Source organism: Haliaeetus albicilla, chromosome 27 (genome assembly GCF_947461875.1).
Source record: "Haliaeetus albicilla chromosome 27, bHalAlb1.1, whole genome shotgun sequence".
Taxonomy (NCBI): domain Eukaryota; kingdom Metazoa; phylum Chordata; class Aves; order Accipitriformes; family Accipitridae; genus Haliaeetus; species Haliaeetus albicilla.
Genome location: NC_091509.1, coordinates 14,035,585 through 14,063,297, shown reverse-complemented (window position 1 = coordinate 14,063,297; position 27,713 = coordinate 14,035,585). Strand labels below are relative to the sequence as shown.

Below are 27,713 nucleotides of genomic sequence, written 5' to 3'. Positions count from 1 at the left end.
CACCTGCAGCTTCTCTAAAAGATAAATGGGCAGCACTCGTGGGACTGGGCAGCCCAGTCTCATCCACACAAAACCCAGCCAGACAGCACTATGCTAACCTGTGACTGGGTGCTGGGTGCCCAAATGAAGCACCCCGGGGCTGGATGGTGCAGGTCTGCATTGCTGAGCAGACTCCACCACGAGAGGTGCTGGGTTTTGCAGGTCGTTGTCGTGAGGACAAAAAGGCAACTCCAGACAAACGACTGGGGATCCCTTTTGCACATCACTGGGGGAGACATGGATTTACAAATGAGTGGTATGGGGGTTTATGCCAGCAGGATAGAAAAATTTCCCTACAGGTTGGTCTTCTGGGAATTTTCCCACCTCTGGAAATGCTGCACAACTTCTTTGGAGAGCTGAGACAGCACACCAGTCATTTCAACACCTGGGGAATAACTAACTCCTGTTCAAATGCCTTAGGATGTGGCATAAAAAATACAATTGCTAGTGGTAAATTACAAAGTTTATTAACATACTCTCCAAGGGTCGTTCAAACACGCTGAATCACAGGCAGCATTGGTACTCCTTAAGTAATCTGCTTTTTTGATTTATACTCGCAGCATTCTTGTGGCTTAATTTTTCTCTTGATTATATAAAAGCAATAAGAACTGTATTTGCTGATTTTTTTTCTTTTTCTTTTTTTTTTTTTTTTTTTTGGCAATTTGAAGTTAGGCAGCATTCTATGTTTTCTTCTCTCTTCTGTTCCTCACAGTATAAGTTGTATTCAAGGAAGTGCATTAGTAAAAATGGAGGAAAGCAGATTCAGTTCTGTAACATGGTATTAGTAAGAAGGCAGATGCCAGAAACACCTATGAATAATGCATAAAGCACCTTCTCAAAGAAGCTTCTTCATGCACTGCATTTTAAAGGTGACATGGCAAAATTTGCACAAAGATTTTAAATTTTCACAGTTGAAGCGTTGGCCTTTGGTTTACACCCATTGGTATTTTGAGGGCTCATAAGCATCTCTCAATGCAGCATGAAACAGGCCCTCTTCATTTTCCTTGGCATCTACGATGATGTAGGAGCTCTTCATAGGGAAAAAACGCTGTTTTCTCCTTCAGCGCCACTAAAAACTTTTTCAAGGTCTTCCGCTCGTCCAAGGCTGTAGTGAGAAGCATAGATCACTATGGATGGGGCAAAAGCACATTGCTGCTTCAGAGCATCCTGTCTTTTATTTGTCACATCAACAAATTCCCATTGAAATGGAGACCAGAAGCTACTGAGTCCACTGACTTCTCTGGTGTAAGAAGTAAGCATTGCACCACTGAAGTATTTACCTTGCTTACATTCTTCTAATGGATAGGAAAGGGCTGTTCAGATCTCATAATGGCAGCTGTAGGATAACCACCATGGGATTAGAAAACAGTCCCTCCTTGGCCCCCAAGTCTTATCTCCTATGTGGGGTATGCAGTGGGAGACCATCTACCATTGAAAAAATTATTGGTCTTTGGCAAAGGGATGATACTTCACTGGACTATCCTGTGGTGTGTCTAGAGAAAATCCTTTTCTGAAGATAAGCCAGAAGACATGAATTTTTCAGTACCACCCGCACAAAGTGACTCACCATACTTTCCTATTTCATGTCTGCCTCAAAGCAATCACCTCAGTGATCACCTCAGATACCTCAGCGTGACCCAAAGAGTGTGTGAGAAGGTGCAGTGGCCCCATGAGAGCTGCAAGATTTATCTAGCGGTGGAAAGCTTGGTTTGCCACACTGCTGCAGTGTGCCCTTCATGGGGCCCATTCTTTGTGTATTGGCATGAATTACCACTCCATGGAGGACTGTCCATAAATCCCTGATCCCTTTCTGAGCAATCATTTTGTCAGTTGATCATCATAACCATTTGTCTCTTCATTTCTTTAAAATACCCCCACCAGGGTTATGCTCTGGTACTTGATCAAAGAATAAAGCAGATTAGGTACTTCCTTAAGCTGGGTTGCTACATAACAGTGAGTACCAGTTGCCGAAGTTCTCCAGTGCTCTGGATGTCTGTTCATCAGTCCATAGCAGCAGTATCCATGAACCACTGTTTGATTTTCTAGGGTGAAATTATCTGAAGCTTGCTCATAATATAACTTTGGTAGTCAGCACCACAAGCCAATACTACACCATTAGAATCAGTGGCCAATACCTTCCTGCCTCTAAGAAAAATTACATTGGAACTTTTAAAAGAAATTACAAAATGGATTACCTTTTAATCATAAACTTCTTTGTGTGTTTACCTAGAAGCAAAATAATGTTAATGTCACAATGGCAAAAAGGAATCTGCAATTCTAATGAATCAGTCAAATGAGTTCAGAAGCAAAGATAGTAAGTTGCAACATTTCTGTGGGCTAAGCAGAAAAGAAAGGATCTCATTCTGATTTAAGTTACACCAATGTCTGTCAGGAGCAATTCCAGGAATCTATGGGACCACTTTACTATAAAGCAAGAGCCAACAAGATGAGCCAGACCTGCAACAAGTGAGTGAACAGGTTCTTTGCACAGGCTTCCTCCTCTGCATCCCCACCAACTCATGCTCCCTGGTCTCCTCGTGGTGACACAGTCCTGGAGTAAGGACAGCAACCCCCATAAAATGAACAGAGTGCTGTCACAGGGCCACGGCAGATTTACCAGAAGATTAACCAGAGATACAGAAGGACATCTGCACTAGGCCAGCATTAGAAACGTTAATCAATTATGTGCTTAGGGATACTTACGTTTCCAAAACAACAACGAGAGCATCAATATGAAAAGAATGGACACCGCTAGGAGACAGGCAATGAGGATGGCATAGCTGGGAAACTGGAAGGGAGAAAAGAAAAACTGAAAAGGCTTTAGACCTGTTTACTTCAGACCTATTCACGCAGGAGTGCGTTGCCCTGGCGGCTAAGAGCTCTGAAATATCTGCATTGGGCTGGAGTTCACAATGCTTTTCTGAGCTTGCCTCTACAAAGTATGGAGAAGACACATCAGGTTGATCACGATAAACAACACGAATTACGTTAAGTATTTAATAAATCTTCCTCTGAAGCATTTGAGCCTAGATTTGTCCCACTTAACATGAACTTCTTAATAAGATGTCTAAAGTAGGAGCTTAGTCACCCTCATCCTTCTCTCAATTAGAGACAGGGAAGCATAACAACCCTCCTAAGTTGCCTTTTGCTTGGCCACACTAGGATGCTACCTTTGCCTCTCCTACAGGGGCGTCAGGGGGATGAGGTTTTTCTGAAGTGTCCAAGCCAGATGGGATGGTCACAGACTTTGGCTCTATCCACTGGAAAGATGACTAGATGGTTCCTGAGCTTCTAAACAAAAGTTCAAGCTACTCTTTGCAAACACTGGCCCTTTAGTATGAATATATCGAAAATCACTAGCATGTCCTGCTGTCCTTCTGGCTTCTTGAAACTTAGAGGAAGTTTTACCTTATCTCTGTTAACATCACGTTTCTCAGCATTGCTGTCTGAACTCGCTGAAATAAAAGAGATTGAAATTATTACTGGCACAGTCACCTGAAGGAGTGAGGGCCACTGTGGTTGTCACTGCTTTAGTCAAGGAGTAATGAACTCTCATGGAACGAGGAGGGCAAAGTCTGGCCCTGAGTAGGAGAAAAAAAGCACCTTGCAACCAAAAGGGAACAATCTGTTTCCGCCACAAATGGTCTGTCAGGCAGTCATTGGGAAATGTCAGTCTTCATCAAGGAAAGAGGAGGCTTCCCAGGGAGAGCCCATGAAGCAAGACAGTAGAAACCAGTCTGCTGTGAAAGAGTTTTCAATTCTGTAAGCATTACAAGATGTCATAGAGAGCAGAGGTGGTAAACAGGGTACAAGTCTAAGTGGAGGAACTGCCTCAGTTGAGCTGTGGTCAGACTTAAGTGTGATCGCAGGTTTTGCAGGCTGCGTTAGTACTGAAAACCACAGGGAACTTCCTTACATTCAGATAACTTACCACAGTTTTAGGAAAGCTCTATGAAGATAATGCATTTTTTTTCTATCTAGGGATATTAAGAATAATTCAGTTCTAGCTTTCTAAGCTTTGGAAATAGGGGCGAATTAAATGAATGCTCAAGAACCCTTGCAGCAAACTTTTCTGCTGTTATTCTATGATCCTACTCTCTTACTTTTGCTAGTGAATTTAAAGTCACAAAAAGTTAATCTAGGCTTGGGCCTTAGCTCATCATGACCTCATGCTACAAAGTACTGAAATATTTAAGTATTTGGAGCACTTGATCTGTCACAGGAAGCGCCCAATGTTTAGCAGCATCTTAAAAACAGAAGAGTCACTCAGTTTAGTGAATCAAAACCTCAGCTTGCATCCTGTGACAGGAAAGCTCCTATGCCTTAGGTCATGCCCTAATGTATAGAAAGACTGTGATGAGTAGTGCTTTCAGAGGTGTAACAAGAGAGCAACCATAGATCCTCCATCTGAGCAAAATGTACCAAGGACCAGATGAGTCAGTTGTCGAGGCATCTCTGTGTAACACACTTGCGGTGCTGAAGACCACAGCCAAAGGAAACTTTATATGCATGAGACACCCAGAATGTCACATGCTGATGGGGGTGATCAGGTGGTCACAAATAATCCCATTAGAGAAAAAAAATTGCTTTTTTCTACTTTTAACTTTTCAGAGTATGTTATTCAGTGAATAACCTAATCTTCCCCAAATTCCTCAGTTCTGATCAGCTCTCTATGAGAGCTGAGTTGATTTGTCTCCACATACCAAATAATGTGCTTGCATTTTAACAGACATGGACAGGGCACAGGTAGCTCATACACATGCAACCGTAGCTAGAAATTTGCACTAAAGTAGAAAAGAGATTATGGCTAATAAGCACTACAGCTAAACAAATATAGGTAATAAAACTCTAGCAAGGGCTAAAAATCCCAGGGATACGTGAACATTGCATGTTGCTGTATGCCTGTTTTATGGGGAAGGGCAGGGCAGGGCAGGACAGGGAAGTTCAGCAGAACTACCCCCAAATACACAAGAAGTGCATATCTCCCTCCAACATACATGTCCCACAAGTCAAAATTAAACTTTCTGGAAGCATGCCACAGCCTGGCTGATGGGAACGACTATTGCTTCTTACTTTCCATACCTGGAGGAGCAAGGGTTCTCTCTGGGGTCTGAAGCGTGGTTGCTGCTGGAGGGGTTGTTGCTGGGGAAAAGCAGGTGAAGGCAGAAGAGAAACTAAATCAGAGCCTGATCAGCAGGAACCAACCACCCCAGCTAACTCAACCTATCTGGCAAGAATCGTGCTTGGAGATGGAGGGCTCTCTCAACCATAGGTTTCTCTTCCAGCCACTGTGCTAACATCAACACAGAGTTCAGCAACAAATTAGCCTTCCCTTACATTACAATAAGGCTGAAGTTGGTCCATTTAGTGCATTATTTCACAGAGTAAAAGGAGACTGAGTCAAGAACTTAACTTGGCTTATGGCTCTTACTAGACAGTGCTCATTTATGCTGCAATGTTTTCACACATTATGACGGTTTGGCTCTCAGAAATAGCATGACACAAGTTTTTGCATGGGTGGGAGTGTACATGAGTCACATAAGCAGAGTATATTTTTCTGCTGTTATTGCTTTTGTGATAGCTCTTTCTACCCCACAATCACAACTTAAGTTGCCCCCAGAATCCCAGAGGTAAGACTCTTTGCAAAACTTCCTGTTTACAATGGCAGAATATAGGCATTATCCAGAACTCTATCAGAAAGATGACAAGTGAAACAGGGATGAGAAACCCTCACAAATGCTCAAGAGACCAGTTTAGTCTCTTCCGTGAGCCCTCTCTGGGGCATAAAGCAACAGTTTCCTAAACTCTATTTCTGTTGTAAGTCTCTAAGTCTAGCAAAAGAAGACCTGCAAAAATCTAAATACTGTGTTTTTAAGAAAGAAGAGATTCTTGGCACTACTTGAAACTAAAGGACTCTCTTAACAGCCCAATATGACATGTCATCCTTGAATTTTAGCTTTCCTTTTTTCAAGTCCTCGTTTGAGGACATCTGGTGAGCAGGCTATCACAATTGAGTAACTTGAGCCATTCTACTTTTATACTTGACTGAGAGACATAAAGTGCAATCTTCATGTAAGTTTGTTCATTTCCCAGACATGGTAGAATTTTGTATACCAGTTCCTTCTCTCTTGAAGAACTGACTGATATTTGTGGTAAATGCCTGCTGCTTTCCATCATGACCAAGGACACATGTTAGGCACTGGAGATGTGAGCCTGCAGCCACATCTGGCTGAATACAGTCAGTGAGGTTCAAGGCTCACAACACTCAGGGAGGATTTAAAATGGAAAGCTCAATGAACTCACAGTGATGACAAATCAGATATCTGAGGATTCAGCTTGGGTGGTGACAAAGACCAGTTTTTAACTTCTCGCAGACCTGAGATACCCAACAGTAGTGAGTGACTCAAAGTCTACTTCCTTTAGAGGCTTAAAAACATGTTTTTCTCAGCTGTTGTTACATCCTGATCTCAAACAATTTCTGTGTGGACCCCAGACACCTCTTACTTCCAGATGCAATAGCTATCAGTACACTCTTAAGAATGGGCAATCCTTTTGCTTATGACAACTTCTTCATTTCTTTGAACGTGCAACTTCTGACCTCGCAACATTATCCTACTCACCTGTAGTTGGCATGCCTTCCACCGTGAGAGAAGTGTGAGCACTTTTAGTTCCCTCTGCAGTCGGAAGTGTACTTGGCAATTTGGTAGTCACTGAAACAAAGTAAAAAGTAATGCTCATAAAGATCACTGATTAGGAGGGTCTTCATATGGCATTCAGAATTGCTTGCACAATTCTGCATCTGCAGCTAAGAGGTGAAAATCTGCATCTTGGTTTTCATGTCTGCAGCTCATCCTACCCAGATAACTGATGTACTTTACTAGCATGGCCAGTGTTCACATGTTTTAACTGCTCAGCTGTGGATGTAATTAATTGTTTCCAAGTTTAACTGGGGACATCGTTAGGGCTGGAAGACAGGAGATGATACAGAAAAGCTGTCCTCAGAGGTTCAGGTCGCAAAGAACTCCAAGTGATAGAAGACCCCCAAAATGTACAAAAACCAGCCTTGTGTGCAGACATCAATCTGTGGAAAATAAGTTACGGATGTGGATAAGTAGCAACCTAGGAATGGTTAGGATAATAATAGGTCACTCTGATCAACTAAATATTAATAATAACAGCAGCCTTCATATGGGATGACAATGTAAGTACTCAATTTTAAGCATGTTTTGAATTCTCACTGACTTGATTGCTCATGCAGAAAATGCTCTAAACTAACCTTTTCAGCAGACCGTTTCAATTGTCTTTCCCAAATCAAGAAAAAAATCAGTGCATAGTTGAGTGAATCTCTCTTACTCCATCCCAGGTGCAGGACTTTGCATTTATTTCCGTTGTACATCATGAGGTTTCCGTCACGTTATTTCTCCAGCCTGTTAAAACTCCTCTAAATGCAAGCCTGACCCTCTGTTATCTTGGCCATTCACCCGGGTTTGGCATCATCCACAACATTTGACCTGTGTTTCCTTACACCTACTGAGACAGACCTATAGGCATCTCAGAGAAAACTTCCCAGATACAAATATAAGTATCTAGAGAGTCTCTATGATGCCAGAGACAGGCTAACACAAACCATCTCTGCTACACAGAAAAAGGAAAGGATTGGTGCTGGTTACCCTTTGTACCTCCAGGAAGAGGGACAGACTCTGCTGTGCAGAACACATCGTCGTCTTCAGTCTTCATGTCAGCTTCTTGGAAATCAGTTGGAAAATCTGGGAGAGCACTGGTTGTCTTCACAGTTGCTGGAATAGTATAATTTTCTGTGACAGCAAATGTTGGGGCATCAATGGTCTCCAGTGTAATTACTGCTGGAGACTCGGTGGTTGCAATTGTTGCTTCGGGGACGGTGGTTGTCAGGAGGACAGCAGTCTCTGCTGTTGTTTGATGATCAGTTGTTGCTTCGGGGACGGTGGTTGTCAGGAGGACAGCAGTCTCTGCTGTTGTTTGATGATCACTGGTTTCAGTTGTTGCTTTGGGGATGGTGGTTGTCAGGAGGACAGCAGTCTCTGCTGTTGTTTGATGATCAGAGGTTGCTTTGGGAGCAAGAGTTGTTTTTCTAAAATGTTTGGGGGAAACAGGAGCCTTTCTTGTGGTGGTTGTCATCACTGGAGGGGCTGCATGGAAAAAACATAGCCAAGAGAAAAGCTAGATCAGAGCATTCACAACTGACCCTAAGTAAAGCCAACACAGAAATGAATGAAAATTACCTAGCTGATAAAATACTGAGAATGAAGGTGGGAGAGTTGCTATTTAAAAAGGTTGTTTAATTAGCAGAAAACACGCCCCAGCCAGAGTAATTCTCAGATTTACAGATTTGCTTTTCTTTTTTTTCAGTAGGTTTCAAACAACCCCTCCTTGACCCTCTTACAGAAATGGAAGGGCCAGAACCTTGTATGGTAGAACCCCAAAACTTGCAAACTTTGTGATTTTGCTTTTCAATGTCCTCCTAAAAATAAAATAAATAAAATGGCTCGATTTTCAGCTACCACCTTCTTGCTAATCTTTTCAACCAGTCCTTGTTTATGAACTCTGTTGCCCTCAAACTCAGGGATAGACATGGGATTGCAGCATTCCCCCCTTGCCCCGTTACATAGCTTACAACAAGCATACAAGAGTGCTGTGTACATCAGCACCAATTGCATTCCTGAGCACCCTGTAAAAGTAAAAAAAAATTATCTTTCTGCAGTGTGGAGGGTGGGTACCATAACTTTTCCTGTGCTTTGCAATGCTTTTCAGCTTCTTCTCAACTTTGTAAGACCCTATTATTTTGCTGAGCTGCAGGATAAAGTAAGGAAGGGGAAAAAGTCCTTTAAGGCTCCGAGACAAAATTTCTAAACACATGGGTCTCCTTATGACGTGAACCAAATGAAAGCCTTTTTGGCATTGGGGTTCACCCCAGATGAAAAACTGAATTTCATTCCAAGGGCTTTTCAAATGATAAAGCCCTTTTTTAATTCCATCATCTTTCAAGACATCAAATATAGATATACAATGAGAAATTAAATATTTCATTTGAAAGGCAAAAATAGGGTAAAAGTTACTATTTTCTCTTCAAAACTGCTCATTGAACGTGATTCAAATTGACAACTGGTTGCAGACCACCCCTGAAAACCACATAATTTAGGAAAAACACTTTTTTGCCAAAGCAAACAAACAAAGAAAGCACATGTAGACTCCAATTTTCAACTCCTGTCCAGTAAGAGTTTTCTCCCTGTTGGCTGTATCATGAAGGCCCCCAAACTCACCTCTGACCACCTCCAGCCGCATGTTCCTTTTGATGTCATTGAACCAACCTGGGATCTCTACGCGGCAGCAGTATATACCTGCATCTTCTGCCTTCACTTTCCCAATCGTGAGAGACACATCTCCATAGGAAATATAGCCCCGCAGACTGTATCTCTGAGATTTTCTGAACGTCACCCTATTCCCAGTGGTGTGCAAAATTTTATTACTGCACTTTGAATTTGGGCAGGGACCTCTGCCCCAGCACATATCGGAGATGTCCTTCTGTCGTGACACCTGGTAGAAGCAAGGCAACTGAACAGGTTGCCCTATTACTCCTCTAACAACGGCTTCGGATGCGGTGTGCGCTGTGGAGGAAGAACAAGGAAAGATGAGCGTTGGCAGTCTCCGATGCATGACTCTACCTATGCAACACAATGAGGCAGGAAAAGAAACACTCCTGCCTGCAGGGAGGGCACAGTTACGGATCCCCTGTGCCTTCTCCTGAAGCCTGGTGCAGCTAACGGCCCCGGGGCACTACAGGTGACAGCCAGGAGCTCGCAGACATTGCCCTGCTGCTGGAGGGATCCATGCTCTGGCCCCGGCCAGCTGCTGGAGGGCTGCTCACAAAATACATCGCTCACATCAAAGATGTGGTGAGCAAAGCTGAGGTCTGTCACTGGCAGCCCAAGTGCGGAATAGACCTCTGCAAATGGAGTTTGGGAACTCCGCTCCCATCCCATCTCCTCTCCTAAGAGACCATTTGAAATTTGTTCAGAAACCTGGTGTGAAACACATCTGGTTTTCTCAGTTCACCATCATCTCCTTCAAAAAGGAAATGCTGTCACAGTTTCCTTTCACTGACAGTCTCAATAGCAGGGTCCAAAATACCTATTCATGTATGAAATTAGGGCCTAATTAAGCTGGCAGAGCAGTAGGATCTGTCTATGGGAACCTGTTCTCAGAAAGGGCACTGCTTTTTCTGTTTCTGAGCAAGTCCTGTCAACTATCCCACTTACTTTTCAGAGCACTGTATACGTAGATGTTTTAACTGCTAGCATTATACTGATGTTAAAAAGAGCATAGGCATGCTGTCCTTGTGCTTTTACTCTTAATAACCAGCTTTACTTGGTGTTTACAGCCAACACCCACCTTAGCATCTGGTTTGAATCTTTGCTACATACTGCTCCCTTTTAACTGCCTATGCAGTTCCCAGGTTGACCTGAAAGGGTTTTCTTCTTCATGAAAGGCACTATACAAAAAAGGTTCCCATACAGGAACAAATCTTTTCTGGTTTACATTCATCTAGTCTGTGTCGGTCCTCCTACGTTGTTGCCTTTTTTCCCCATGTTATCATTTACATATGGTGGAGCAGGAACTCGGGGACCTGGGGAGCATCCAGATCTGGTTCTCTGCTGCACCAAGAGGATCATCCTGCAGATCTGACATCTCATGGCCAGCTTGCTTACCCCAAAGAGGACTTACAGCAGTTGCTGCTATTATCACCAGCTTTGGCCCTGGCTTGCCAAACATTTCTATTTTGCCAGCTGTTTGAATGCCTTTTCTTTTTGGCATGACTCCCAGATAGCAAACAGATGCTTCCAACTGTGTCCATGTCTCTTTTGTTTTGTCTTTAATGGACTATTCCCCAGGTGAGGTTTTAGTCTGTGGCAGGCTGCCTCATGACTTGTTATTGGGATGACATTTCAGCTTCATTATTGCTTATCCCATTGGCAAGGTAAGCCAACTCGTTCAGGTTTCCACAGCTCCAAATGCTAAAAGAGTAGAGGCAGACAAAACAACATGCAATATGGTGTGAAGGGCAGAAGCTTTTGCAGTGAAATGAAGGTAGAAATGTGCCAAAAAATGAATTCCTGAATACAGGATAAGGCTTTGCAAGATGGCTGCTTGTTTTAGTCCTTGGAAAGGGTAGGTTCATTTGCCTTGTTACAGCAAAACAAACAAAGAAAACAGCCTCTTTCTGTAACGACAGAACAAAACGGTTCATCCAGTTGACCTTGAAAGTATCCCTAGAGGAGCAGGGCATTAGTCACTGAGCAGGTTAACACATATTTTCAAGTCACCCCAACAAAGATATGTGCAAAACCACAACCAGCTTGAACTGTTCCTGGTGTTAAGGTCACTGCTGCTTGAGGCAAAATGGGCTCATCTTCTAATCTTATTTCATCCCAGTGCTGCACAGCACAAAGGCAGCTTCATTAAGCAATCCTTTAACAAATGAAAATTTACCTGCTTTTCTCTTTGAAAGAAGCAGAGCTCTGAACTTATTAAATAAATAAATAAGTAAATAATAGAAGGAAGAAGAGGGAAGACAAAAGGCACCAGATTGTCTCCAGTGCAGTTTCCCACCAGTATTGTGCTAGAAAGTTATAGGTTTTGCAGTTTCAAATCCTCTTTTAATTTATGTGAAGCTAATGTTGCTAACATCTGCCTGCCCTGTAGGTTGGTATGGAAAGCTTCAATACCACAACAGCCTTGATTCAACAGTATGAACTTCTGCAAGGACTAAATAACTTTCTTCTCAGTTGCAGCCTCTTCCACAGATACATTTTCCAAAAGAACTAGTAAATAGCACTGAATGAACAAGTCTTTGAAATTAAGAGGTTCCTGAGACTGTTATATTGTGCTAGTCTCACTGTGGGAGGAATCCTACCCTTGCTCGTGGCAGATTAAGCATCCAGATTTGACCCAAGGCACCCTGAGCATCAGCTATGCCTGGGTAGTCCCACTGAAGTCAGTGAGGTTTGCCACTCTAAATCCTTAATCCAAGTGAGGGAGAAATGGACTCCAGATGTTTAATATATCTTCCAAAATAGAAAGAGCTATTCATAATTGTTCAGATCATGCAGATATACACATATTTATATATACTCTCTCTTGAACCAACCCTCAGTGACAGTTGGTATTAAGCAGTAACTCCAATAGTTGCTGTTGTAGTGGTCTTCTCTCCTGTAGACTGGCCATTGGATGGACAAAGACGTACATCCTCCAGCAAAGACAGCTGGCCAAAAAATAATTTTTTTTTTCTTGATCTATTTCTGGAATAATTTTCCTTCTTTGTAGAAGATACTTGGTATCTTTTCCCTATCAATCCTATTTATTTATTTTTTTTTTTTTACTTCTTCTTGAAGATTCTGTACTGATGAAATTGCAGAGAAAATGACTGATAAACAGAAAAGATGCATTTAACTGACCGCTCTGCTGGTTTCCTGAGCCTCAAGACTACCCATTCTCAGGACGGAGCCAAGTTAAAGAGAAGGTAACAAAACAGCCAGTCTCACCCTTCAGTAGCTCTGCATATAAGAAAGTTTTTGAAAATAAGACCAAATGGAGGCAAGTACCTCCAATTTATTTTGAGGCTGAAGATATAGCAAGGAAAGAGACCTCCTGTTTCTTCTGCTGAGACTGGCAAAAGACAAAAAATACAGCAAAGCGTTGGCAAAGCTCCGCTTGTGCAGCAGACACCGTGGAGGTTGTGTTACCTTGCTTGAACAGGGCATGGATCACCTCTTGTCCCTCAGTGTATCTCGCCACTGAGCAAACTTTTCCACTACTTTTCAGACCAGTTTAAGAACACTGCAGTTGTTCTAGATGTTATACATAATATTTCATCCTGGCAGAGGTTAGCCAATTAATATTTAGCCACCTGAGACAGAATTTCCTGAAATGCTTAAGTGATTTAAAAGCACAGCTCCCATTAGGAACTCATGCCCCACTGAAAGTGGGTGAACCCACATTCCTGAGCCACCTCAGGCAATTTGGAAACTGCATTGCTGATACTTAAATGCGCATGCAGAAATGTAGCCGATGCCAACCACGCTTGCAAGACCCAGTCTCCCAAGTTACTCTTCTTTGACTTCTATCTCTTTTAGGATTCAGATTTTAGATGGCTGAGATGAACATTTGGGAGTAAAAGGAGAAGAATCTCCAGCTGTGCTTTTCCATACTCAATTTATAGCAGCAGACAGCCCTCAGAGTTTCAGAAAATCTTTTCTTTATCACATATATACATTCATTACTCTCTCAGTATTTCAATTCCCTAGCTTGGGCTGTGTCAGCACTGTAGTGTGGTAGAGAGACAGATGAAGCAGCAAAGCCAGAAGTACACATTTAACAGTAGTAAAGAAATTAGTTAATTTGTGGGGACAAGAGAATTAACCAAGCCCATACACAGAGGAAACCACATACATTTTTAAAAAGAAAAAAAAAAAATTCTTGATCAGTATTAACTCAGTAAGTTAAGAAAGTTCTGTATATAATTATGACCTTTTTCACTGTTTTGTTTTCACAAAACAAGTGTCGCTCTTCTTAATTTTATAAAATTTTTGTTTACTGAGCAAGCACACAAAAAGCAGGTGAAGACTCACCTATAAGGATCTGTATCATAATCCAGTGAAACAGCACAAAATGGGACATTTTAGCTGATGGAGACTCCAGGGCAGCGAGTGGAAGGAGAGAAAACTGGATCTTACGCTTTCCAGAGATGCTGAGTGAGCGCCACTGAAGTCTCGTTTCTCCATTTCCAGATTTTATGTACCACAACTGCTTCTTTCCTACACTTCCGGACAGAAGCCAGTCAAAAGAGGTAATTCTCCTGCTGTATTTAGCAATGGTGCGGCCTCACTTTAAGAATTGTGTGCAGTTCTGGGCCCCACAATTTAAGAAGGATATTAAGGTCCTTGAACGTGTCCAGAGGCGGGCAACAAAGCTGGTGAAAGGGCTGGAAGGGATGTCCGACAAGGAGCGGCTGAGAACTCTGAGTTTGTCTAGTTTGGAGAAAAGGCAGCTGAGGGGTGACCTCGTTGCTCTCTACAGCTTCCTGAGAAGTGGACATGGAAAGGGACGTGCTGATCCCTTCTTCCTGGTATCCAGCGATAGGACATACGGGAATGGTTCAAAGCTGCACCAGGGGAGGTTTAGACTGGACATTTGGAAGCATTTCTTTACCGAGAGGGTGGTCAAACACTGGAACAGGCTTCCTAGAGAGGTGGTCGATGCCCCAAGCCTGTCAGTGCTTAAGAGACATTTGGACAACGCCCTTAATAACATGCTTTAACTTTTGGTCAGCCCAGTGGTCAGGCAGTTGGACTAGGTGATCATTGTAGGTCCCTTCCAACCGAACTAGTCTATCCTATCCCATTCTATCCTATCCCATTCTCCTTCCTCTTCCAAGACGCTCAGCATGGTACTACCACCAGAGATTTCAATGTACTATTTGTTTTGCCTTTCCATGGAACTCTTAAGGCCCATTACTGTTCTGTGGTGCTGAGCAGCAAGAACAAGCTCTGTGCTCTTACACTCCTAAGTATTTGGCTTAGTCTCCACCTCTGACTTTGTCTTCACTTACATTTTCTTAATCCCTTCATTTCCCCTGATTCTGCCTTCTGCTTGAAGACCCTCCTCTTTCTTTCACCAGATTCATATTTTCTATTCGTAAAGACAGTCTTGCAGAGACACTCACAAATGTTTTCCTGAAAAAATAAATCCTTCCCAAAAATCTGCAACACCAACTCCAAGAAATACTTTTTAATCTTTCTGACTTTTTTTTTTTACTCTTCCTGGCCAATTGATAAAGAAGTTATCTGAAAGTTCTTCTCTGGAAATGAGTAATAAAGCAAAAGTAATTCAGGGCATTAAGGTCAGGAATGAAGAATTGCAGGCAGACAAAACTGTGTGCAAAGGGGAGAAAAAATTCCAAGTTCAAATGATAAAATGATGGGCTTTAACCAGACATTACCCCCTCAGAGAGGAGATTTTGGGCTTATCCTGAGTAGTCAAGCCCATGAAAATGTCACCCCTCTGCTTTTTAGCATTAAAAAAGGCCAATCAAATTTTAGCAGTTATTAATAAAGCAATAGGAAACAAAGCAGAAGACAGCAATACACCACTGTACAAATCTACCTTGGATCCTATGTATAGTTCTAGTCCCCTCAAAGCATACGTTAGATCCAAAAAGGATTCCAGGAAGGGCAAAAAGAATGGTGGAAAGTATGGAAGAGCTTCCACAGGAGGATTAGATGGTAGTCCATGATAAGTTAGCCTGGAAAAGAGATAACCTACTGGGAATAGGTCTACAAAATCTTGGGTAGCACAGGAAGGTTGGGGAGGGATTAGTTGTTCAATATCCACCCCAACACAGCATCAGAGAAGGACTCTTGTGCTTGCAGACCTGTTGGACTCAGTAGTGCATTGGAGTAGGAGGCTACCTCTCATTAGCATCCTCATCCCTCACACCACCACTATGTTGCACTAGCAAGAAGTAGATCCCCAATAGACCAGGCTCCAGCAAAGCCAGGGTGCCTGGTTCTTTCTCCGGCATGTAGCCAACTGATGCTCCTGTACCCAACTTAGTGGCAGATTCAGGCACCGTGAAACTCAGAGAACTATTCTGAGTTTATTCTGAATCAGTGATGCTGCAATGCTGATCTGTACCTTCACATGCTTCAGTGCAGCATAAACAGCAACCACTGGGGATAGACACAACAATAGAGCAGCGTCTTATTGTCAACATTATAAGGTAGGTTAACCAGCAATCAGTAAAATATCTAATTTGCTGTATTCTACCAGGTACAGTTCATACAATGCCAAGTACACACGGCCCCAGCTGTTCTGTGAACAGAACTAATGAAACCTGATGTGTCCAATATCCTGAAGACTTTTTCCCTGCAATGATCCCAGTTTGTCCTTTGTCTCTCATCGCTCACTATTAAGCAGTGGCTTCAAGCCCATGCCCAGCTGATGCCAGTGCAAGGAGCAGCTGAATCCCACCTGGGGCACAAATTTGGATCTTTATCCAGCTACGAATTTCCATGAAGCTTGTCAAAACAGAATTGGTCAGTATGTTGCAGGTGACTAGGGAAGGAAGAGAATGAACACAGCATCATGTAAGCTTTGTTTCTTTAGCAAGACTGGGCTAAATGCAGCAGAGTGAATTGAGAAACATCACCCAAAATCCAAGTGTGCTGGGAAGAACCAGAGAAATGTAACTTGCTTTCTGCTTCTGTACTGCTATCTAGTGGCTTCTTGCAGGCAGAAAAGGAAAGGCAGAGAACTGTCTCAAAAAAAAATCAGTTTGCAGCTCGTTAGTTAGCCATATCACACTCAATGTGCTGCCAGTTTGTGTGCAGCTGGATAATCTCCTAATGGGTGAACAGGCTCCAAGTACCACCTGCACAACTCTGGGGCTCATTTTGAAATGCCTCTTCCAAGATCCACTGACATAAGTGGAAGTAATGAAAAAGTACAGGGAGCTTCTGCCTGCATGTATTTGCATGTATTATACTGCATATCCAAGACAAAGTTCTTGCTCCACACAACCTTTGCAGAGTCTGTTTACCAACTAACTGCACAGCAGAAAGGAAACTTTAATAGAGATTCTGGTTATCAGATATTCTAGAACCTTATTTTGCATGAAAACTCTCTGATATAAGAATTAGTCTGTAATATTAAGAAAAAAAATCCTTATGGGCAAGCAGTTTTCATGATTAGCAGTCTTCAGGGATGGTCTTCAAACTCCTTAAGAGCATGAGTGGTTGGAACCAGGTAAGTTTGGAAACCCCACGCTTGTCTGATTCCAGCAGAGACTGATTTGGTAAAATTCCAGAAAGCAGAAACTGCTGAAGATGTTTTCTGAGATCTAGTTCAGAGACCAGATCAGACTTCCTCCAGCTCCGGTCATGGACTAGAACCCACAGCAGCCACATGCTAAGCCAGGCAGAAAGCAAGCAGTGTCTGCAGTGTGGTCAGTCATTTTAATTTAGTAATTGCTATTAATAGTTAAATACAAAAATACAGTCTAACCCTAGCAGGTTCTTTCTAGTTTCGGTACCTTCCACAAGTCAACACGTGACATGAACACAGAAAACAGCAGAGCTGGTTTCCTCCACTGCCTTTCCTGGCCTAGGGATCAGTGATCACCTAATCCTGTGCTCCCACACCGAGCTCTTCAGTCAACCAGGAATTCACCTCCACATTTTCAACCCTTTAGGTCTGCTCCGACAGACAGCCCCAAGACAACACACGGCACAAGCGAAAACACAAAGCACACCAGGGTCACCTATCCCAACTTGCTTTCCGTTTCTTCCTTCCTCTACAGGATGAGGAGCCTTTCCCTCCTTTGTGAGCCTTTGCAAGCACACTCACCAGCAGTATCCCACCTTAGCCAGGCTCTCCAGGACTCCTGGGGGAAAACACTCCCCTCCCCAAACTGCTCAAGCCCTCCCATCTCTACCAGCTAGGGGAAGGATGGGTAACTGCTCCACTGACCCCAGCTCCCCTTAAAGCACAACCAGACTGTGGTCCCAAGTGTCTCAGCTGTTAACATAAATACCTACTGATTTTATTATTGCTCCTTTACGCCTCATTGGATAATACAGCTTTGTTCTTCACATGACTCCCTTGAAAATTAGGAACTCAATGATAGAAAGTTTGCGGTAAATCCGCAAGTCTTCCCCATGTCAGCAATGTCTCCTCTAGGTGTTCCACATTGCTGCTTGGGATGAGCTTCAGGGCAAAATTTGTACTGACCAGTATTTGCTAAGAGTTGGTCTCTCTCCTGCTTGTACTACTTTTCTGCTCTTTCAGGAATTCCCCAGCCTCTGTTTAAAAATGCACTCTTAAAAACAATTGGGGAAAATTAGCCTTCCACTTAAAGCTGATTTGGGCATGTTGTGTCTATTGCTCAACTACGCATGAAGCGTTGATTCATCCTCACGTGGCTGCCTCCATTTCTTTAAGTAAACCAAAGTTTAGTGTTGCAGAGAATAAAAGCTGAGACCCAGGTCTAACTGAGGAGCAGTGGAGGAAAGGCACTAGGCCACAGATACTCCTACATAAACTACATTTATGAGCTAAAAGCCATCAAACAAATTCAGCATAAGACATGTGAGTCATTTGGTATCTAGAGGGGTGTAAAGGCAGGGCAAACTTTCAGCCAATATTGTGTGCAATGTCCATGACTTTTCCACAAGCTAAGAAAAGTGAGAATTTAATTAACTTTGCAAAGTAGATATTTTTTGTTCAGTTGTTTTAGAGGCCTGGAAGTAAGACTTTCCGCACTGAGGACTTCTCAAAGCATAGGCATGCCCAAGGAGAAAGCCACAAAGAAGAAAGATGACATATTTTGCAAAGGAAAATGCACTTAGTCAAGGTTCTCTGAAAACAAGCTGTGAATATTCCGCACATTGAATTACTGATCCTGTAGGCTCTGAGGACATCCCATGACAGGTTGAGCATCAATAGCTCCTCCAGATTTAACTGTGGGTGGAGAGCAATTAATACAGTGCATTACTGAGCTGTTACCAGGACTGGTTATACCCGACCTTAATGAAAATTCCACTAAATGTATATTGAAATACTAACACTACCAAGTTTTTCCATGTGTCATCTTTGTGATGGCAGCTATGAGATTATTTCTGCCCTCTGATGGCATGAACTCTGTTGTAGCTGGCAGATACAGTACACAGTAAAGTCAAGTTTTTAAAAAACTTGTGTGGTTTTCCTTTAGAGATTGAGTAGCTATTCTGACACTTCCTCTTTTTTTCCAAAAAGGAAGAGACAATTTGAAGCAGATAATAAATATAATGGTAACTTTCTTTAGGGTTTGATAAGTGGATTCTGGAAATTTCCATTCAAGCCAGTAGGGTTTCTGTTTCTGGAACAGGCTGATAAAAGTTTTTAATTAGAAGTGTAGCTTTTATTTGTTTTATTAGAATGATGTGAATAATGCTTCAGTAGTCCAGTCACATTTATCTGCTGAGCAGAGGGAGCAGCTAACATTTTGCAAACTATTTAATGTCCCAGTGATGACAAAGGCAAGCATGCATATAGTCCTTAGTGTATTATATAAATGTTTTCCTCTGCATGGATCTCATCTTCCAGGGCACTATGGTTCCCTGCAGCTTCTGGCCTCCAAAATGCAACAAAGCTGCACAAAAGAGTAAAAACCATGCTGTTAAACAAAAAACTGACAATAGAAACACAGACAAGCAGATAGCTAAACCAACCACCTCACTGGAAAAATATAAAATATGCTAAAACACTTAAACATGACTGATAATGAATCATTTTTCCACTTATGAGACAACCCACACTTGAAGTTTGCATGCTCCCCAATGCAATGACCTGACAGTTATACTCATTTTTTGCTTACTAACTAATAAGTAGCAGGATTTATTAATTTCTTTTTGCAATGTTTCCTATTAACTTGAATTTTTAAAAAAAGTCAAAGTATATGCTGAAGCATTCTGACAACACTTTCTTTCTGCAACCTAGTTTGTCCTATTAGCTAAAGCATAAACAGAACACTTACTTTGCAAAGTCACCCGTCTTCTTCGTATTGTATAAATATTCTAAGGACCATCAAGAATGAAAATAAAGAAAAAAAGACAGAAAACATGATTTTGTTTAAACCATTAGAAGTAAAGTAGTGGGTTCAAAAAGAAAATTCAAGTGTAAGAAACTAAATAAAGGAACTTTAAACAAATGTTTTCAGTATATAGGAAATCCCCATTATTTCCATGAGATCTAATTCATACGTCTTGGTCTGACCAAAAGGCTCTATGCAGAAAGTCTGGCACATAGAAAAAATATTGCATACAGTTATATGAAACCAGTGCCCCTCCCATTATCATTGGGAAGGACTGGGACAACATGGCAACCGAGGAATGGCTAGGAGGAAATGAGTGGGGCAGGAGAGGCGGGCTCGTATCACACATCTCCTCACCGGACCCCAGCTCGACTGGTTGCTGAGGAGTCCGAGACATAAAATGACGAGGCCACGTTCGTGCCTTGCTGTTCTGTGCCCCCGAGGCTAAGGGGGGGAGCTGAGCAAGCAACCCCAGCGCAGGGCAGAGTGAGGCCATCCGGAGACCTTAGCTCGCTTCCCTGAAGCGGAAGACGTGGCATCTGGCACAGCTGTGATCAGACGTACATGACCAATCCTTGAATAACCACCCATGAAAAGTACTTACGTCTAGCGAGGAACAGAGCCAAAATAAGGATGGCTAGAAGTACTGCACATAAACCAATCCCGATGTATAGGCTGTTTTCTGAATACTGCTGACTGGGAAGCGATACAGACACATTCTGTCAAAAACAAAACAGATGAGCATTAGTGGCATTGAGAGCAAGAAGCCCACACGGTACCAAAAGGCAAATTTGTGTGTTTTGCAAGCCTGCAGTAAAAGTACACTTGAGAGCAAGAGCCTAATTTGAGATACAGGACTAGTTGCCAGCAGAATCACTGCAACAGTTGCATGAACCATGCTGTTAAACACATTACTTTGAGATTGTCAAAGAACCTGAAGTTATTGCAAATCCCATTTGTTCAGGTTTAATAGTATTTGGTGAATATTTTATTTTTTATGATTAAAGTATCTCCTGATGTCACACCCTCCCACCTTTTTGTCAGCTTACTCAGTAGTTATTCAAGGCTTTATACCAAAAAGTAAACACGCCTCCTCCTTGCAGTGGTCTTTATTTAGCCAAAACTTCTTTCTGAAGTCAGCCATTGGACATCTAACCTCTCATTAGGAACTCAGGCCTGGAAAGATGCTGAAGCGCAGGATGGTCCTTGACATTCATTCTGCACATGCAGCAGTATGGAAGCTCACAGCACATACTGCCTTGTAGTACGTCACAGCAGGCCTTCCGAAAGGCTACCTTGGCTGTCTTGTCTTCCTAACAAAATTTGGGTGATGTTGCTGCCTGTCACCCTGCAATATGTGCTGGAGGACTCAGCAGAACAGACACAGAGCTGCCTGTTTGAAGCGCATTGCAGAGGGAGTGCAGAGCATCCCTGTGCTGTCAGGTGGTCCAGTTTCAACTCGTCCCCTTACCCTGCCATACCTGCACGTTTGCAGTTACATCCGAGCAGTCTGAGGTGCTTGAGCAGGGACCAGAGGCCTGAAAGGCAACACAGATGTTGCTAACGCTCTTCCTGCATTAGTAGGAAGTACTTTATGCATGCAAAGCAGGTTTTCCCCCCCTCCTTTAATAATGAGCACATAAGCATTCTTTCATAAGCACTAAACATGCAGACCACAAAAAAAAATATTCTTTTGCAATCAAACTAAAGCAGTACAAGTGAACTGTAAGGATGACCCAATAACCTCTCAGGTCTACCCACTTTGTCTAGGTATGCTATAGCACAACAGAGATGCTTACGGTCTGAGGAGCTTCCGAAGCAGAAACCGACGGCCACGTTCTTGTGATGGTAAAGGATGATTCACTGGTGCTCCCTTGAGCTGAGCAAAGGCAAGACAAATGCATCACTTGCACAGAGAACCATTCTGCCTTGACAGAGAGGACTTTGTACTGCTGACTTGGGAGTGCCAAACTTAAGTATCTCTCTATCAGGAGTCTCAGCTCTGCATATCATAAAGAGGTTGGTACCTTCAGCACAAAACTCTAAATATTGCAGCCTCTGCTGCCCTTTTCAGAGCTTTGAATTCCTTCCAGGAAACACTTAGCTCTTGCTGCTATACCAACACAGGGCCTGGAAGGAAGGAGTTACCAAGGCAGGCATCTGGTTTTGGAGCAAAGCAGCAGCAGTGGATGCTTAACGCAAACTTAGGTTATCTGAGGAAAACCGATTAAGGTTAGCTCAGGGCCTTGAAAGTGCAAGTGGTGCAGAGCTGGAGAAAGAAAGTGATAACTTTTAAAGTCCCAGACAGCTATACAATAAACAGACTGACCAAAACGTGATATATTTGTGTAAGGACCTGCAGTATATTTTGAGGTAATTTCCCAGAGCAAAGCTGTTTGCAATACTTAAACTTCCGACCTACAAACTTATGTCTTCCATATCATCAGTCTCAGTTTCTCCATGTGTTGTCAGATGATATACAACCCTTCTGAAAACAAAATCTCCTGTTCACATTATGACAACACCAGCTGGTTCCTTTGACATTTTAAATTGTTACCCTTCTCCCCGAAGCTTTACTTTGAAGAGGACAGGATCATTTGCTTCACTGTTCTCTTCCATTGGAGATGCTGGAGCACTCCTATATCAGAGGCACATGACCACCTGCCTTTTGCAGTCTCCCTCTGTGTGAACACCCACATATTAACTTGTAATCTGAAAAGTTACTCCACCAGCAGCAAAGGAAGACGTCACAGGGTTAAGAAAACCCATGAGTTCTAAGATTGGAAGCTATGTTATTTGCAACTAGAACAGAAACAGGCTGAGAAAGTTTTCACTTCTTCTTCCAAAAAGGAAATGCAACTGTGGTAACATTTTAGAGTTGCTTAACTGGAAATATCTGAAATGGAGGGAGAAATACAAATGGCATCCCTGACTTTTCTTTCAAAATCTGGAGAACAAGCTATTGTTACACTATGAGCTCTCTCTTGTGCACTGGAAATTAAAGTTATCTTTTTCAGACTGAGAAAGATGCAGCTGAGTGGGTATACAATAGAAGTCTATAAACTTGTGAGTGGAATGGAGAAACCAAGTGAAGAATAGTTGTTGACTGTCCCTTCCACTACAATGAAGGGCTCACATTACTACATATGCATAGGCTACAGAGGATGTGGGCAGCCTCCAAGACACAAATCATACCAGGGTAGATGAATACTTTGGCACTGTATCACAAAATTACTGCCCCATTTCTACCACCATCCTTAATCATCTGCTGTTGACTGCTACTGAGATAGTATCCTGAATCAGATGCACTTTTGAGCTAGCCTAGTAAAACAGTTCTATGTTATAGAGCAACAAATAAATTTATTAAGTAGTGGGCACACCCAACTCCTAAAAATTTGTGTTCTACTATTCATGGGATGCATTTCCTGAAGATGAGGTGAGATTTTATACCACAAACAAAACAACATACCAAAACAACAGCCACAAGAAAAAACAATACTTGCAGCACCAATAAAACATCTACTTAAGGATAACACCTGCAAGAAAACTTCCTCCCAAGTATACATGTTCCTTCTGCTGGGCTCTCTATATACTGTCAGGCAGATTTTAAATCCAAGTTCTGATCTCTGGTTCTATGGTAATGTTTAGTAAATTTTAGCCAAGACATTTCTATCATCTATCATTTTATTTCCTTCCTAAGATCCCCATTTGCAATATAGCCTATATATGCTATTGAGATTAATACTTGGATAAAAGTTACCTGAGGTCTGTTCAGAGGTGTAAGTGTGAGGACTTGCAGTAGAGATCCTAGCTGATGTTAAAAAAATAAAACAAAACCAACATACGTTATAATTAACCTTAGTGTGCATTTATGTAGTGAAAAAGAGAAAGCATTTCTATAATAAAACTTTGCTAGCATCAGCCACACAAGTACATGTCAGCCACTTGTTCCATATATTATCATGCGTTTTACAAACAAGCGAAAAAAATAAAAATCAAAGGAAGAGTTGATTTAAAAAAATCATCTATACTAATTTTGTGTCCCTGGACTTTCCTCTGGAATCAAGCAGGGAAAATGAAGCGCTGTTTTCTATGAAAAGGGTCAAGTATAACACTTTCTATGAATTAAGTACCCTATGCTGCCCTTTCTCTCAAATTCTTCAAATAGTGCTTCTAAGAAAGCGCAGTAGTGCTGGGCACCATGAAACAAAGCACCATGTCCTTTTTTTAATTGCAGTGATTGCACTGGGATTACAACAAGGCCAAAGACAGCTTAATTTAAACAGCACTAATAACAGACCTGCAAAGTCCTAAAGATCAGTCCTATGGATGATTATAGAAATCGTTTCCACCACAAGCTTTGAAATCCAGACTCAGCAGCAGGTTTACCACAATAGTACTGACACGAGAGAGCACCTCTGCACTCACCTTTCTCTATCACAACCTTGTGATTACTCGTCTGATCATTGAACCACCCTGCGATCTCCACGCGGCAGCAGTATATCCCACTGTCTGCTTCCTCGGCGTTCACGATCGTGAGGGACACGTCGCCCCTTAGCAGGTTCCCTTTCAACATATACCTGCTGTTGTACCGCTCTGTCACCTTCCATCCATCTGTCCAGATAATGGTCCGATAACATTTTGAAACAGGGCAGCTGTCACGACCCCAGCACATCGATGTAATGTCTTGTATCCTATTAACAGTGTAAGAGCAGGGCACAGTGATATTCTGGCCAACCCTTCCTTTCACAAGTGATCCCGATACTGTGGGGCCTGTGGACAAAAAGACAAATGTCAGTGTTGAGCACAGTGCATGCAAGCACATCTTGCATGACTTGATACCTGCCATCTTGCAAACACCACCAGGCATGGCTGGATCAGGTTTTCCACAAATAGATGTGAATCCCAGCAGGACTGATGAAGTGAGGGATAATGATCGGGCCAGTGGTTTGTTCAGAATGTGTCTCTAGCCAGAGAAAGAAATAAAACACACTTTCTGCAGTCTCTGCATGTAGGCAGAGAGGTGAAGAGAGAACAGAATTTGGATCTGCACAACTTGGTGGCTTCTCTTTAGCCATATCCAGTCTGTTAGCTCTTTATTTTTTCCTTAGTTCAGATTTAATCCAAGCCACACACAGGGGAACAGTAAGACATTGACTTTCATTATAACCATTGTGGGAAACTTCCTCCCTTTCAGTGAAAAGCCACTAAATCAATCACAGGTTTCATCAGAATAATCACTTCTGAACACGTTTCCTTTTTTCTTGCCTAATGACAGATTTTGCCTACTCTTATCAGAAGAGATTTTTCAGAGCTTTTTGAGAAATTTTATACCCTCTTTTTTTCACAACCTTATTTTCTTCCCTCATTCTTATGCAGTTTCTAACTTGTTAGGTTCCCATTAAAAGTCATTTTTCATGTTTCCAGAAGGCTGTGTCACGCTATTCAAGTCAAAACAGCGAGACCCAGCAGCCAGTAGCCCATTCGTCACAGTGAGATAATTTCTTTTGCTGTATTCAGACCACTCCAGTCAATATTCCCTTTAGGAGGGTTTTAATAAAAGCTGTATTAAGTGCCAGCCAAAATAATTTGTGCTCTGGTGGTCCACTCATAGCCATCCTGTAACCACCTTCTTCTAACAGGTTACATACACAGTGGGGCTCCTGAGGTGCGCATTCTGTCTGCTTGTACTTCAGAGAAAACTGTTTGCCATATACTTACCACTACACATTTCTTATAAAATTCAGTAATGTGGGACCACACGTGTAAATACTTCGATCTATCCGTATTAACATTTCAGGGATAGAATTCTCTGCAGCAAGTACAGGCAACAAATTATCTCTATTAAAAGTCTAGCCCACTCTATAATTAGGAAGGGAGCTCCCCGAGGCAGGTCCGCCAACTGTACGGCTTGATTGCAATTGTCCCTTGTGAAAAAGCTGTTCTCCCCAGCTCAGCTCAGTCATTTTCCCAACCTAAGCTATTATAGTTAAAAATAAGTCTTCATTCAGAAACTTTGCCACAATAGCATACTAGAAACTAATCTCTGAAAAGAATGTATTTTATTGAATATAAAAAAAGCAAGCTCTAAATGAATCACATCATAAAAGGCTTTATAAAGAACTAGAGGAAATAATATCTGCAATATCCCTTTCTTTCTACTGAACATATTCTACCACCAAATTTTTAATGTCTATCTGCCTATACTAGTACCACTCTGCAACCTGTTGTTTACAGTGCTATTGCCTTTAACAATATTTTCCTAGAAGCACTGCTTTCTCAGAATAAAAAAGGAGAAATTACCAATTTGTCCCAATAAAATTTCCCATTGGCTAAAAAACACCAGGAGCCACAGTTGACCTTTTCCATGCCTTCCTAAGCATTCATCTTCACAAAGCATGTTGAAGTGAAATATCCTTGTTTTACATCTTTTCTAAAATGATTTAAAGTGCTCATCTCAGATGTTCATTATCTAAAAAAACGCAAAAGATCATTCACTAATAAGACTAGCAGACAGCCCAAGAATCAGCATATTTAAAACCATCATACCCTCAACATGATTTTGTTTTAAAAAGGAGATAAGGCCATCAGAAGACTATTGAGCCACTGTGACAAAGTTCTATTCGTAACACAAAGCTGCAGTTTCTGTGCCATGTAGCCACTCTTCCTGTTGTAATGTAAAATCTCTCTCTCTGCAACCCTCAGAAACATTGATGTGTGTTAGCTCCATCCGCCTCCACCTATTCATTTAGGCCCACTCAGTTACCTGTAAAGAGGATCAGAAGAATCCAGTTCATGCAGAAGTAAGATGACATTGTGGCTGAAGATGAGGAACAACACTCCTGTTCACCCTTCGGGCACCTACATTCAAGAAAACTTATCTTCTCCGTAAACTTCTGGTTTTACTTCTTAGTAGACCATCTTTAGACACAGCTGAGAATGGCCTTTAGTCTAATCCGGATTGCTTTTCCTGTGGTTAGCCTGCTAGTCTCTAGCAGCGCAGCCAAGTGCTGCTGCTGGCAGTGTACACAGCTGAACTCTTTCTGACTGTGGTTTGACTAAAAGGCTGAAATACTCAGCAGTACTTCAGAAATCTACTTCTCATTTTTTCCAGATCTCCTTATTACAGTAGATGAAACTGTTGTCAGCGCCACCAAGCTGACATATCTGTAATCCCTTGCCCCATGCTGCTCCCCACACCTGTTTTTGCCATAGTAGACAGAATTTGGATAAGAGATTACAAAGGATATATAACACTGTGGTAAACTGAAAGGACTTGGCAAAATAACAGATTCCTAGGAAGAACTCAAGCATTTAATCGTAAGTTTCTGGTTCAAATACTTGGAAGCAACTCAGAGCATCTTCAGGCAAATGCCATTTTCTTTGTAGGCTATAATTTGGTAGTGTTGGAAAGCTGTCCTATTGTTACACAGTTATAGACTAATAGAGTTACAGTGTTTTTTCATCGTGACTCTTAAAAATTTTGTATGCATCTGGGCTTTTGCAATATAAAGTAAAACATACAGAATACAGAGGTCACTTTAAAAGTAGTGTGGAAACCATGCCATCCCAGGCTCAAGGCTCACTTTGACAAAATGTTGCTGAAATACAGCTTTGGAGAAATGGTGTCCCCTGGCCACCCTCCCTGTCCCCAGATTACCCAACTCTTCTTGAGGCCATCTTGTCTTTTTATATTGTTTGGACTAGAACTGCAGCTGTGATCAAGTGTATTTGATCTAGGACCAACAAATGTTCTTTGCTGAAGCAACTAATCTACCTCACACTGTTTTACATAGACAAAATTAAGTTCTAAGGAGTTACTTTTTATCAATAACTGAAAGAGCAGAAATGCTTCCAAAAACATGCCCCAAAACATCTATTAGGCTAGAATCAGAACCAACAGAGCTGTCTCGCACTGACTACCTTACATGAGAGCAGAGTCACCAAAGTGACAGTTTCTTTAAGTGAAAAGGAGGAAAAACAAGGGATTTAAAGTAGCCTAAAGACAGAC

General features: G+C 42.0%; 1 protein-coding gene across 1 annotated transcript; it reads right to left on the bottom strand.

Moving 5' to 3' along the window:
* Positions 1 to 484: 484 nt before the first annotated feature.
* Positions 485 to 26,446, bottom strand: LOC104315991 (uncharacterized). Its single transcript, XM_069772634.1, has 17 exons — positions 26,006 to 26,446; positions 24,131 to 24,475; positions 23,463 to 23,513; positions 21,502 to 21,581; positions 21,184 to 21,240; positions 20,307 to 20,421; positions 19,646 to 19,685; positions 19,187 to 19,261; positions 13,704 to 13,894; positions 9,339 to 9,683; positions 7,710 to 8,207; positions 6,660 to 6,749; positions 5,122 to 5,181; positions 3,448 to 3,494; positions 2,743 to 2,827; positions 2,235 to 2,265; positions 485 to 1,144 (listed from the first exon to the last, which is right to left on the bottom strand). Exons 1-17 carry the CDS (start codon positions 26,100 to 26,102, stop codon positions 1,072 to 1,074), a joined length of 2,280 nt encoding a protein of 759 aa, XP_069628735.1. The 5' UTR covers positions 26,103 to 26,446; the 3' UTR covers positions 485 to 1,071.
* Between the last annotated feature and the right edge of the window lie 1,267 nt (positions 26,447 to 27,713).

Bases quoted from the DNA above. Each gene is read 5' to 3' on its own strand.
- LOC104315991 (XM_069772634.1), bottom strand. From the start codon at position 26,102: ATGCTTTGTGAAGATGAATGCTTAGGAAGGCATGGAAAAGGTCAACTG. The intron at 21,582-23,462 runs GTAACTTTTATC...GCCTTTGCTCAG, and splicing joins CACCTCTGAACAGACCTCAG to CTCAAGGGAGCACCAGTGAA. The intron at 6,750-7,709 runs GTAACCAGCACC...ACTTTGTTTCAG, and splicing joins TCTTCCTGGAGGTACAAAGG to TGACTACCAAATTGCCAAGT.